We start from the raw sequence: 13,667 nt of genomic DNA on the forward strand, positions 1-13,667 counted from the left end.
CAAAGAGCAGCGAAAGTCAAGCATACAAGGAGGCCAGGAAAGGTTCTTCGCGGGATCCTTCGTCTTCCTTTCTCTCTCATATACCCCTCCCCTATATGTCTCCTTCGAGATCCGATGATGCATGCTGGTGGGATAGTTTGTCCCAGAACTCTGAATTGACGGATTTCTTCATCCTATTACTATTAGTGAGTGAATCTGAATCATCCTAATTCTCATAATAATGGCTTTGCGCCACAACGAAAGAAAAAGGGGTACAGCGGACGATCGATCCAAGGATTTCAGTGTGACTACTACCACATCATCTTCGAATTCAGAAAGAAGAAAAAGAAGGACTGCTGGACCCCGCTTGGGCTTGTCCCGAGACCTCTGACTAAAGACGGCAAATTTCCTGTCTTCTGTCTGACCAGCGCTTTGACCGCGTAGAAGGAACCTCTTCTGGCTGATTATTCGACGAAGGTTCATTCCTTGAATTTCCGGTTTTCGGTTTGCATCTCAAAATACGGAGATGTGATTTATGGACTAGAATATTACGGAAAATAATAGAGGGCTCACTTCTCATAAAGGGATTTGAATCAGGTGGATGGAAGTGGGAACCTCTTTTCAGCCATTTTTCAGCCCTCCTTCGCTCCCCTATCTTTTTATGGTCTTCTTTTGCACGACTTCTAAGTGAGGGTTCTTAGAGCTTCGCGCCTTTTCTTCCAAATAGTAGGTTCTTTGAATTAATGAATTAACGAAGAAGAAAATCAATTTCAAAATCATAAGTTCATTCTAGCTTTAGCTTTGTCTATCGATTTCTTTTCTTTCTCTTGAGAAAACCCAGCAATAAGACTTTGATGAAAGCCGGTAAAGGTCTGGCAGAGTCAAAACCAATAGATAAGCAGAAGGTTGAGGGCTTCAAAGGTCCCTTGTTCATTGATCTCTTCTCTTTCACTTTTTGCATTCCTTTATGCATTTTCCTTAAAAGTCGTAAAGTGGTCAGTAAACCCTCTCCCTCTACACCGCTACGTGGGTCGAGTCACACTTTGGGTAGTCAAAAGAAGAAATATACTTTCTCAAATTCTTCTCAAATTCGTCTAGGCTCCGTAGGCGCAAAGAATTTGCGAACCCTTGTTTATCCACTAACCCGTCCTCCGGCTCCTATTAGTTCCATGAATGAGTCACCTGGACCTTGATTTTCTTTGAGCCTTCTTCATTGACTTTTCTGAATTTCATTAAGGGTGATTTTGACTTCTCAAGCCATGAGCCCCATTTACGAAAGCCTAAGCCTACGGGACAAACTTGCTCCTTTTGATTAACTCGTCCCTACTTCTGACCCCTCGTAGTACCCTCTCTTTCTCAATCTGACTCTTCCATGTACTCGACACGGATTCCCAAGCTTCGGGAGGAGAAGGAGGATCTTAGAACTACATCATTATTTCTTATAAGATCTTAGAAGACGACCTAGGGCAAGGTTATAATATGGACAGTCAAGAGGCGGAGTAGGTTATTCAATAGCTCGACTCCCACGGGGCGGTTCGAAGAAAGTCGACTGATAAGGAGTCAATGATGATAATAAGGGTTTCATCAAGAAAGCGAAAGGACTGTATTATAATATTAATAGGAGTGCAAGGAAAGAAATCCATATAAAGAATAACCTCCTTTTGAGTATATTCCACTAAATTCAAGCAGTGAGGACTAGCTTCATTTCCTCTTGACTTGTTCATCTCCACTGATTTACGTAGGCGAAGCCGGATCGGTATTCATCTTCTTTCCCTAGTTGGACAGTCAGAAAGGTCACACCCTACTCAAGAGGGGCCAGCTAACCCGATAGGGTAGGGTTAGAGGTCTTTCATTCTTTCATGAGTAACTGACATAGGAAGAGGGCTATAGGCCGAGGATCGCTTTGAAGCTGCTTTCCCGAGTTCACGAGGCGCAAAGAATATTGCGCTGAGACTGAGTTGGATTAGAATATGCGAGACTGACGGGGCAGGGTAGAGTATGAATAGGATCGGCCGAGCCATTCCCAGTTTCATGATCGGGGGAAGCTGCTTGGGACATTATTACATGGACACTCAGATTAGTCAGATTCCAGAATAACTGGTATAAAAGAAGAAAGTTGGAAGAGAACGGAGGCTGCTGCCTCTGGTCGAGCTATTTCATCCCTCTTGTTCTCGCTTGAGGCTAGTTCCTTATAGCTTTTCTCCTATTTCTTCAGTCTACCCCAATGTACCTGGATTCTCCTCGAGCTACTTCTCTATTCCGAGTCCTCAACTTCTCATGAGTCCGCGGTTGAGGCGCGTCCGTCCGTCTTTGTCAAGTTACTTTGTCCAGTTAGTTCGGGATCTCTGATCTTTTCTCATCAATTCTATTGCAAAGAAAGAACAAGAGAAAGGAGAGCTACTTCCTCTCTGGCAACCTCTGATGATCTAGAAGACCTCTTCCCCTGCCGATCCAGTATCTCGAGCAGTGTCTGACTCATGATGGAACTCATTTAGTAAGGTACTCCCCAACTAAGTCAGACTCAGGGAGCTTTTTTCTTCCTATCCTCGAACTCAAACTGCATTGATCCTCTTCCTTTCCTCTCTTTCTACTTTCTCAAATATATTATTCTCAAAAAATTCAATTCCTTCCGCCGATCAAATAGAGAAAAAAAGAAAGATAAGATATGTAATTTCTTCCTAAAAAGGAGAAAAGAATGACCGTAAAGTCTCGATCGAGACTTTTCTTACTACCCAGTTTTGAACAAGAAAATGTACGCTCATTTTTCTCGTGAATGATCTTTTCCATAGGTAGAAATTCCATCTTGGTCCTTGTTTTTTCCATCTCCTTCTGCTCAAGTACTTGATCAACAAGGATACGAATGAGAATAGGGACCTGTAGGTGCCGCGACTGCCCTCGTCAGTCCTACTGATCTCAATTCAGTAGTAATCGCCTATGCTAAGAGCAAGTTGGAAGGTGGAACTTTCTCAACCCGTGCACCAGTATGCCTTCGGTCTACAGGCTGTAATTAAAGGAGACAAAGGAGGGCTCGACTGAAAGGAGAGGCGAGACTGAATCCATAAAAGATAGAGGAGGAAGCATGCGAGACACCCACCCAGTTCAAGTGGCTCTTGCATAAATCATAAATGGTTGAAGGAGAGGCCTCCGCTTTTCTTGTCCGATCATCGGGAATTCTTTACCCTTGCTTTGAACGAGATTCAAGGGTAGAAAGACATGCCCACGCCGATTATCTCATTCGCCACGCATGGGTGAGTTCGAAAGGAAAGGCCTCAATTTCAGACCTCCCGCCAACCTTCTTTTCTTCCTGCGAGTGATCCCATTATTTCTTTGTGTACTTCTGCTTTTGTACTTCTGCAGATGAATGAAATATGGAAAGAATGAAGAAGAAAGCGAAAGACTAACCTATGCCTTCCTGGACTGAGTTCGATCTTTCCCTTTCACATGAAAAGCGGGTTCGTGGGGGCGCGGAACACTGTTCTACTTGATCTTTCAGTCTTCCGAACAAGTCTAAAGAAGTAGGGTGCAGAGGTTCTGCTCGACCTACAAGCCTCTCTCTGAATGAGGGTATGTATTGAATAAGAGTGGTTCACGAGTCAGAAGTTGATTCAGTCAGTCAGTCACACAGATCCGCATGCCTATCACCTAGAGTTGACTCGGGCTATGGAAGACTCGGATCGGCACCCGCTCGACCAGCCGTACCTGAAAAGGGCATCAAGGGTCGAAGTCTCGGTTTCAGCAGGAGAAGAAGCCTCTTTCAGAAGTTCTTGTGTCTGCTGAGGCAATTTCTTTTCTTTCTTGCGTCTTGATCGGTAAGCTTAATATGGATACGATCGAGAACCCCTTGTTCATTGAGGCGGTATGATCGGAATGAATCTCTCGTCTATCCCAGCAGAGTCGGTAACAAAGCTGACCAGATTGCCATAGGTAATGCACGCTACGGTCTCTTCGACCCTAAGTCAAGACCTGTTCTCTCGGGAAAGCCCAGCCTAACCCGCGCCCTAACCCAACTCTGACTGAGGCAACTGACTCAAGAGAGTCAATCTCTCCGAAAAAAGAAACTAGCCCCGGATCGACGCTCTTGCTTCCTCATTCAACTTCCGATTCAGGTCGAACTACATCTCAACTAATCAACTCTTTTTCTCGGAAACATCCTAATTTCGATCTTCAATTTCAGAAATTTGGAATGCCGACTAGAATCCCCGGTTTCTACAGCATCGGACAAATTCCTTCCCTTCTACCTACGAGAAATGAATAAAGTAGAGGGTGCCGAAGGCTTTGAGAGTCAGGCCGGGAGCCCATGGGTGCTTGAGCGCATCATTCATAAAGGCTTTATTAAGCATCTCACAACTAGGCCTCATCACCGGTCCGTGGTAGCTTAATTAGTGACCGGGTATACTATTCTATTTTGAATCTTGAACCTTGCCTTTTCCGCATAAAAAGGGTTACGTGCTAAGGAGTCACCGTCAGGGTTTTGGAGTTCAGTGAGCGATGTAGCATATTCAAGAGAAGAAGCTTTCGGGCTTCCTTCCTTTCACTACAGAAAAAAGGGTATATGATATGGCTCGGTAGTTCAGATTCAAGTCGGTTCAGCTTCTCTATGAAAAACCGCAGAAGCTCTCCTCATCTCATAGGATACTTCGAGTTGGCTTGGCCTTCAAACTATTACCGCTCCGTGGGATCCCTCCTATGCACTGCAAATCTATGAGGTCGTCAGATTTCTATGCTGGGGCTTGTAATCCCACTATTTTCTATTCGACTAAAAGGGGAGTCATAAAAAGGGATCAGACTTCCAGACCACCCGAGGTTGTGGCATCCCTTTCCGCCTTCTTTCAGACTTTCTGGCTTTGAAAATTCTTTGAACCACCTGTCGGTTGAGAAATCCGTTGATGGTACTTTCATGCGATCTCTTGAGTCAGGCCAATAGAAAGTCAAGGCTGTCGTATTTCCTCATTGCTTCGCCCGTGAAAGGCTAGGCTGACGCTCATTCAAGGCTGAATTCAAGTATCATACCCGACCGAAACCGAGGGAAATAGCCTTGTGCTAAAGACTCTCAATCCGGAACATATCTCAGTAAAGGTAGATTCATTCTCCGTCCGCGGATTGAAAAGATCTCGGACGAGGACCGTGGAGTGGGGAGGCAAACCTTGGTTTATAGGGATCCGCTGTCTCGGCGGGAATCAATCGAAGCGAGTAGGGGAAGAGTCATCAGCCAGTCCTTCCCTAGTCAGGTTGCGACCGATGTAGAGGAGACAGGCTCGACCAGAGGAGGGAGAGGGCTCGCTCGTACGAGGTAGAGGTCTTTTGACCTTGCTTATATTCTTTTTTGAGTATATTCAAAAAATTCATTAACTAAAGAAGAAAGATTCCAATACGAGGCTGGATGAAATTGAGTCGACCTTTCATTGATAGAGGAAGTGGACAAATCTCTCATGCAAGCAAGAGGCTCAGGCGCCCCATAGAAAAAGGTGGACGACCCTAGACGAATTCCTACTCATTGTGGGCCTGGTCCCGGTTCTGTAATCAGATAAGCGATGAGATTGATAACTACTTAACTGCACCTCCTCTCTTCCCCCTTTTCTTCCGAGCCCTATGGTCCCAAGGATTCTGGATGGAACAAGAGAAAAGAGGAAAAAGAGAATGAAACTGAACATTCTACTTGATCAATCTCGAATTCATTCGCGCTTTCGCTTTCTCTGACCTTCGCCACTCTCCTTGCTTCCTCTTCTTCTCATGAAACTTCTCCAACCTCAAATCTCATTCTTTTCTCATTCAACGGATCTGGCTTCTTCGAAAGTGATCCTGATTATCATTCCGCGGAAACTGAGACTGATGAAAGAGTACTCGATGCTAGAAAGCAGAACTCCTAGGGAAAGCTGCAGCATACCTCAGAGCTCTTCACTCTTCCTCAACATAAGGAATTCTTCCACCGCCTCAATGAACAAGGGCTCGACTGAAAGGAGAGAATAGTCTTTGAAATCATCAAAATCGTAGCGGTTGTGGATCAGCCTGGATCGGGGAATTCAGTAGCAGAGGAGGTTGAAGCTGCAGAAGCAGAGTTTTGATTTCATTGATTTCATTCTCGTATTATTGGGATGGACGACTAAAAACCGCTAAAGAAGTCGCCCTTTCGGGACCAATTCTCTTTTCTGCCCTTTATGCAAGGTAAAGTAGCCTAAGTTGCAGGAGCCCTCGCATCAGATCAGCCTTGGGCACGTGGGGATATGGAGCGCCCTTCTCTTCGTTCTTTCTTTTCCCCGGGTATCTAAGTGAAGTAAAGGAAGACCTGGTTAGAAAGGTAATGGCTCTTCAATCTCATTCCGGCAGAAGACCGGATTTCGTTCCAGTAGGTTTCCTCCGTTGAAGCCGAAAGTTTGTAATTTCAGAGTCAAAGTAGGGGTGTGAAGCAGAGAGAGAGATTCAGTTCGGACAAGAATGAAGGATCAAAGATTCTATCTTTTTTGGAAATCCTTAAGACTTTCTTTTTGAAGTCAAAATCAAGCGTAGAGTGAAAGAGATCTTATCTTCTTAGAAAAGCGTGGGGAATTCTTTCAATCCGACAGAGATCCCTTTACCTGATGACGCAGGCTTGACTGACGAGGGAGAGGTGCGAAGTGACCATGAAATAGGCCATATAGGCGACCCCGGGGTAGAAGTTGAGAAAGAGAGTATTTAGTCTGAAATCGATGACGAGATCGTATTTCCTAAGGCTTTGAACGAGATCTTTGATTCTAATAATGAGTAGAAGCCACTGATCCTACTAACCTCCCCCCGCGCCCCCTTTCCACCCGAGGTTCATGCGGCTAACCGAGCCAATTCAGAGCTGAGGCGCTACAACCCACTGAAAGCAGGATTGCACAGTAGATATTCATTCTTATAGAATAGCTTTCCACTGCCAGCAGCTAAGAAGAGAAGACCGCCCCTGCGCTCTCTTACTCTGATTTTTGATAGTCTTTGAAAAGAGAAAAAAGAATGAAGAGAGAGCGAAAAGGCGAAAGTGCGATCTGAATGAAGAAGATCTAATAGAAATGGTAATTCAAGCCCTTGTTCATTGACTGATCTTTCTTACAAGTTGATAAAGCTCTTCCCTTTCTTTCTCATAATCTAATAAGTAGCAATCTCTTCTTCTTTCGACTCCTCGATCATTCTTTGACCCTTCGCACCTTCTTATCGACTTTCTACAACTACTATTTATTATTAGCTGAGAACCGCCCCGGCGAAAGAATGAAGTAGTAATGAACTTCATGAAAGTGCTTGATCAAGCCCTTATTATATCTTCTTTCTCGTAATGAGAAGAGAAAAGCATAGTCAGTAATAGGATTGATAAAAGAGAAAAAGCGCTCAAGTATTTTGAAAGAAAGAAATATATCTATATTATAGAAAGATGAAAGTCCTTTATCAAGCTCTGATATTCAATAAAGAAGTTGAAGAAGAAAAGGTATAAAATCAAATAAGTCAAGAATTTCTTCTCTGATGATCTTTCTCTTAGATCTCGCCTTTATTCATTCAGCCAAAATTTCCTTCGCACCTTTCTTTTCTCTCTGAGAAGTTGATAAAGCTCTTTTCTCTTTCTCTGACAATTTCTTCTCTGACATAAGAAAAGAGACTACGTCTGCAAAGGAATGGAATCAAATACTCCTTCTCCGGGCTGGGTTTCCATAAACTTTTTGCTACTTAGAAAACAAGGTTAGCATTTGCTTAAGACATGCGAATTGGACAAGAGCTCGACGACTGATTTTAGTGGTTTTTCGCAAATTCTTTGCCCCTCTCCTATATCTGAAACTACGAGCACCTAGTTAGGAGCAAAGAATTTTCCATTGATAAGGGCTAAGTCAAAGATGGAACTAGAAGAATGATCGAAGCGAATACTCGTGCAAGCGCAATCAATGAACAAGGTCTTATCTCTGATTTATGGTCCAAGAAGAAAGGGAAGGATTACTATACTATTTAGTGGATCAGTCACCTGGACCTTTGAAATTCAAGGTCCAAGAAAAGTGAATATGGATATAAACAAGTCCTTCGCAAATTCTTTGCTCCTTGCCTAGGTTAATATGGATTTCTTTCCTTGCACTCCTTAACATAAACATAATAAGGGATAAGTCCTTATTCAATGAGCTGAGATAATTCTTTGATCCTTATCAGTCGAGTTATTGAATAAGATCTGGACCTTTGTTTTTGGAGTCGCAAATTCTTTGCGCCTTTATCAATGAGTCTTTATTCATTCAGGCTCCTTCGTCGAACCTTTACATAAGCTACGCCCTTCTGAATTGACTCCTTCTTAGTCGACTTTCTTCGAACCTCTATTTGGAGAGTGATTTCATAATGCACTCCTTTTGAGCAAAGAATTTGCTTGCGAAAAAAAGAACAAAGAATTTGAGGAGATTCTGCCTCGAGTCTGATTCTTTGCACCTTGAAAGTCAAGCATTTCATACCCGATCCGCAACTGAGACTGATTCCGATAGGGGAGAGAGATGAGCTCTACGGATGACTTCTGATGATGGAGATTGAGGCTGATTCTTCTTTGAGGTTGTCTAGCTACTTCCCTGCAGCTTCCTCCTCCTCTACCCTAACTGGGACTGATTCCATTCCATTCGGTCATGTCGAAATCTCTCAACGGATGAGGCTACTTCCTGAAAGAACCGAGAGCTACGACTCCAGATCTCATTCCTATTCCCCCGATCCTGACTAACTGCACCTATGAAAGAGAGACCAACTTCGAATTCTTCTAGCAACTTCTCCTGCACCTTATTGAAGTGATCGTACTAATGGATGGAAGAAGACTGATGACTGAGGCTTCGGACCCGAACCCTCATTTTTCTGCCATATTCAGACCGATCCCGTTGGTATCGTACCGCTCCGTGGGTTCAGATGTTACCGAATTCAGGCTTTCCTCTTTTCGCAAATTCTTTGCTCCTTTTGATGGGCTTTCGTACTGATTTTAGGCTGAAAGAGATCGAATGAAAGATGTTTCGAATTCAACTTACAGTCTTATGTCGAATTGTTCATTCATTCTTTGCATTTCTCTTTTATGAAAAGATGTAGTTTGTGATCCATTAGGAAGTCAATGACAAGGGAAATTCATAGAACAATTGAACTAGATTTGCACTATCTCATCCCAATTGTGAATGAAAAGAAGAAAGATAGAATCCAAATCAAACTCATAAATTCGATTGATGAAATGAAAGAAGTTCATCACTCAATTTCTCGATAGTTCTTGCTCAGTCTATCTTGAAAAGAGTTCTCTTTCCGAACCCCAACCTACTTAAAGTCAGCTAGGGGCCTTCAAAACAAGACTGAAGGAAGAAAGCCTATCAAAAGGAGTGGGAACCTACTAGTAACTGAAAGGTTTTTCTATTATCTCCATGAAAGGAAAACGGAGCGGGAAGAGAGAAAAGAGCTCACCTTACTAGTACGTAGGAGCAGTACTAATTAAACTACCACGGACCGGGAACTCTGATTCTTCTTATTATCTTGTTTTTGATTCCTTGAAATTCAAGAACTTCTTCTCGCAAATTCTTTCCGCCTCTCCTATATCTGAAACTACGAGTACCTTCGCACCTTTCAGGTTCATATGGATTTCTGACTCCTTCGCAAAGTCTTTGACTTTATTCATTGCAATTTGAGAAGGAAGAAAGAAAAAGTTCAGTCAGGTTCGCCTATCCTTCTACTACGTCCGACGCTCGTCCGGAGTAGCTTCATTCTGATTTTAGGTTTAGTAAGTAGGTTCTAGGATCATAATATCTAAAAAGGAAAGCCTATGTTTCAGGAGATAGAGCAAATTCTGACTAAACTCTCTCACTTGGCGAGGGGGGGTGGGTGTAGGAGTTTGAGCGCATCTTTTTCATATCGATCAAGCGGGTTTCCTTTCATTTTCCGGAAAGCCTACTATTCCAATCTAAGCTAGAAAGAGGATCTGGATTTGTCTGCAGATGATGATGATGTCCACTCCTGGCTCGATGCACTTAACGAAAGGGAACTCTCACGATGAAGAAAGAATTTCCTTCCTAATTAAGCAGCATCCTTTAAGTAGGGGTGCGCCGGACCGCCGACGAATAATAGGTACCCCCACCCCAGGCAGAGTTAGTGAGCCGTGTAATAGGCGACCATTTCGCGCGGTTCGGGGGGGCACTTGAGTCAGCCGCCTAGCCCGACTGCGTCTTGACCCCTATCCAATTTTTGGGCCAATTCCCCCTTCGTACTACCCAAAAATGAGATTCTTGCCGAATCCGAGTTTGCTGCTCCAACCATTACCAAACTAATACCTATTCTGTTTAGTACTTCAGGTGCTTCTCTTGCGTATAATGTCAATCCCGTAGCGGATCAATTCCAACGAGCCTTTCAAACTAGTACTTTTTGTAATCGACTCTATAGCTTCTTCAATAAACGCTGGTTCTTCGATCAAGTTTTGAATGACTTTCTAGTCAGATCCTTCCTGCGTTTCGGATATTCAGTCTCATTCTCAGCTTTAGACAAAGGTGCTATTGAGATATTGGGCCCCTATGGTATCTCGTACACATTCCGACGATTGGCCGAGCGAATAAGTCAACTTCAAAGTGGATTTGTTGTGCGAAGAGTGCGTTATGACCCGTGGCCGCCTGCCTGGTGGGGGCGGCTCCTCCGTTGTGGGTAAACGGGAAACCCGACTCTACGAACCCGAGGAAAGGCTGCACAGCAGTAGTCAGGGCGTTCAGACCGGAGCTTTTTGTAGTGCTAGCAGTAATGCAAGTGAATGAATCCCATCCCCTATCAAGTTCAGTGCTTACGCCCCTTTAGAGATAGTTAGAATATCGAGACTGAAAAGAGGCAGAAAGAGAAAGATAGGCTTTCTTTTACTAGAACCTACTATTTGGAAGAAAGCCTTCCTTCTTAGCAGCTCTTTTCTTGAAAGTTCTTCATATCAACTTCTTAGTTGAGAGGTTAGAAGGAGCGAGACCGCATACTAAGAAAGAGAGGGGCGCGCTAGCCTAGCGCTATAATAATATTCACAAGGTTAGGGGGCTGAAAAGCTCTTGTTTGCTGTCTACTTCGCGAGCCTGAACAGCCCCGTTCTGTAACTTCCCTTCTTTCGTCCGTCCACGAGGCTGTAAAAAGAGAGAAAGGGGCGGCTATCTAGTGGGAGTCGTTTCGGTGTATGCCACGAGGTCCCTATAGACAAGGGGGACAAGTGAATCATCGCTTTTGGGCGCAGGCAGCCCTCTCTACCATCCATCCCATTGCATTCCATCGTCTCGTATTGCTTTACTAAGCCGTATCAGACCAGTCACCTGGACCCGTCCGCTTTAGTTTCATTCTAGTGACTTTCTTTTTCTCTCCTTTCAGTCGAGTTTCTTCGAACCGCCCCGTGGGAGTCGAGTTCTTCCTTACTCCGGACAGGTGAATATGGAATGAAGCTACTCCGCAAATTCTTTGCTCCTTATATTATAATTGCCACTAGATCTTTTAGGTGAGAGAAAGGTTCAAAGAAGATTTCCCTTTCATCTTCTTCTTCATTTTGATATTGATAGGGATCCCCATTCATTCCTAGATTCCCGTCACTACGGATTGATTGTCCCTACCTAACTACATGGTAGTGGTCTAGGGAGCGCAATTGCTTAGAGCACGGGAGAATGAATAGTAATGATTTCAGCAAGAGCAGCCGGACGGACTACTATAGTGAGTCTAGTGACTACGTCAGTCGAGTTGAGTCAAAAGGTATGGTATAGCAGCCTTTCCGAGCGAGCCTCTGGGATCTCCTGTAAACCCCCATGATGTGGTAAAGGGAGGATATTAGGGGAAGCAGTGAGTGGAGATTCCCCTGCAGAGAGCCGGATGAGGGGAGACCTTCACGTCCGGTTCGGAGGGCGGGGATATCCCGACCCTACTATCATTATGCCTTTGCAATCTTACTATTTGTGACCTTTTCTCGTATGTGGGACTCTCTATCTTCTTGGGTAGATAATCGATCGTCTTTCATTTTGATAGTGAGTCGTTTTTCTCATAATAAGTAAAGAAGAAGATCTGAGGTTATGCAATAGACCCGTGTTGGAGAGAAAGAGGAAGAAAGGGAACTTCAAGACTCATAAGTGCTCTTTCAGTTTCATTCTCTCTTTAGAGCTCCTCTATTCATTGATTCCTTCTTCATATCAACTTCTTAGTTTCCCACTAGGCGGGATCTCCGCGAAGCTGCAGGATGGCTTGGTAAGCAAGCAAGCAGTTATGTAGGCGCCAACTCCAAGTTCTTTCTCTTCTTTCTTTTTGATTTGGACTTGGTTGGCAGGGTCAGGGCCTTTCTCGCTGGGCGAGCGCATCCGATTCTCAAGTCCTTTCCTAAACCACTTCCCGTTCAGTTGCTGAAATCTCGAGAAAAGCTTGATAAATGAGATGGAGTTCCACGAATATGCAGGCTAGAAAGATGCTATTTGCTGCTATTCTATCTATTTGTGCATTAAGTTCGAAGAAGATCTCAATCTATAATGAAGAAATGATAGTAGCGAGTTCTTTTATAGGCTTTCTTATATTAAGTCGGAAGAATTTAGGTAAGACTTTCAAAGCGACTTTCGACGGGAGAATCCAGGCTATTCAGGAAGAATCGCAGCAATTTCCCAATCCTAACGAAGTAGTTCCGGAGGAATCCAATGAACAACAACGATTACTTAGGATCAGTTTGCGAATTTGTGGCACCGTAGTCGAATCATTACCAATGGCGCGCTATGCGCCTAAGTGCGAAAAGACAGTGCAAGCTTTGTTATGCCGAAACCTAAATGTGAAGTCAGCAACACTTCCAAATGCCACTTCTTCCCGTCGCATCCGTCTTCAGGACGATCTAGTCACAGGGTTTTCACTTCTCAGTGAGTGAAAGATTTGTCCCGGGTGTACGTTGAAAGCTTCTATAGTCGAACTCATTCGAGAGGGCTTGGTGGTCTTAAGAATGGTTCGGGTGGGGGGTTCTCTTAAGAAGAAATCAGACAAATAGAATCTAATTCATTTCATGCTAAGAGAAGAGCGAATCCAATACCAAGACGAATTCTCAGGAAGTGCAGCAAGTACTTGAGTCATTTTTTGGTATCATGCCCCACGAGTGAGTTGCCAAGTGCCCCCTAGCCTAAAAGGGCAGTCTACCACAAGATCGAGTGGAAGCCTGGAGCCAAACCCGGAGCCCCTCTTTTCTTTTCTTTATTCCAGACGGTAGCCTTGTGCATTGATTATCGGGCGCTCAACAAGGTAAGCTAACCATCAAGAACAAGTATCCACTTTGCCCTCTCCTTTCAGTCGAGCCCTAATCAATGAAATAAAGGCGAGATACTTCGAGAAGTTGGATCTACGGTCGGGCAACTACCAAGTGCGTATCGCGGAAGGAGACGAGCCAGACCTGTGTGACAAGCAAGCAAGCAACCTAATAAAGGGGCATTTTCTTTGGTTATGCCTTTTGGACTCACCAATGCCCCTGCCACGTTCTGCACCCTCCACAATGAGCTATTCCACCCTAGACGACTGGTGATATACTTTTTGGGCCTATAGCTATTCGTTAAACGACCACCCACGACCCCTTGTTCATTGAGGCGGTATTAAGGAAGAAGAACCTCTATGTAAAGACGGAGGGGAGATCCTCTTCCTAGGGCATTGGATGAGCATCAGAGCCATCGAGGAGTGGCAAGCACCTACCAAGGTGAGTGAGCTAAGATCCTTTTTAGGGCTCGTGAACTATTACCGAA

General features: G+C 44.2%; 1 protein-coding gene across 1 annotated transcript; it reads left to right on the forward strand.

Annotated features, from left to right (window-relative positions):
* The first annotated feature begins 11,998 nt into the window (after positions 1-11,998).
* On the forward strand, positions 11,999-12,979 carry LOC127147103 (ATP synthase protein MI25-like). Its single transcript, XM_051080807.1, has one exon. It carries the CDS (start codon positions 12,332-12,334, stop codon positions 12,809-12,811), a length of 480 nt encoding a protein of 159 aa, XP_050936764.1. The 5' UTR covers positions 11,999-12,331; the 3' UTR covers positions 12,812-12,979.
* The last annotated feature ends 688 nt before the right edge of the window (positions 12,980-13,667 follow it).

The sequence above is a fragment of the Cucumis melo genome, unplaced genomic scaffold, assembly GCF_025177605.1.
Source record: "Cucumis melo cultivar AY unplaced genomic scaffold, USDA_Cmelo_AY_1.0 utg001212l, whole genome shotgun sequence".
Lineage (NCBI taxonomy): Eukaryota > Viridiplantae > Streptophyta > Magnoliopsida > Cucurbitales > Cucurbitaceae > Cucumis > Cucumis melo.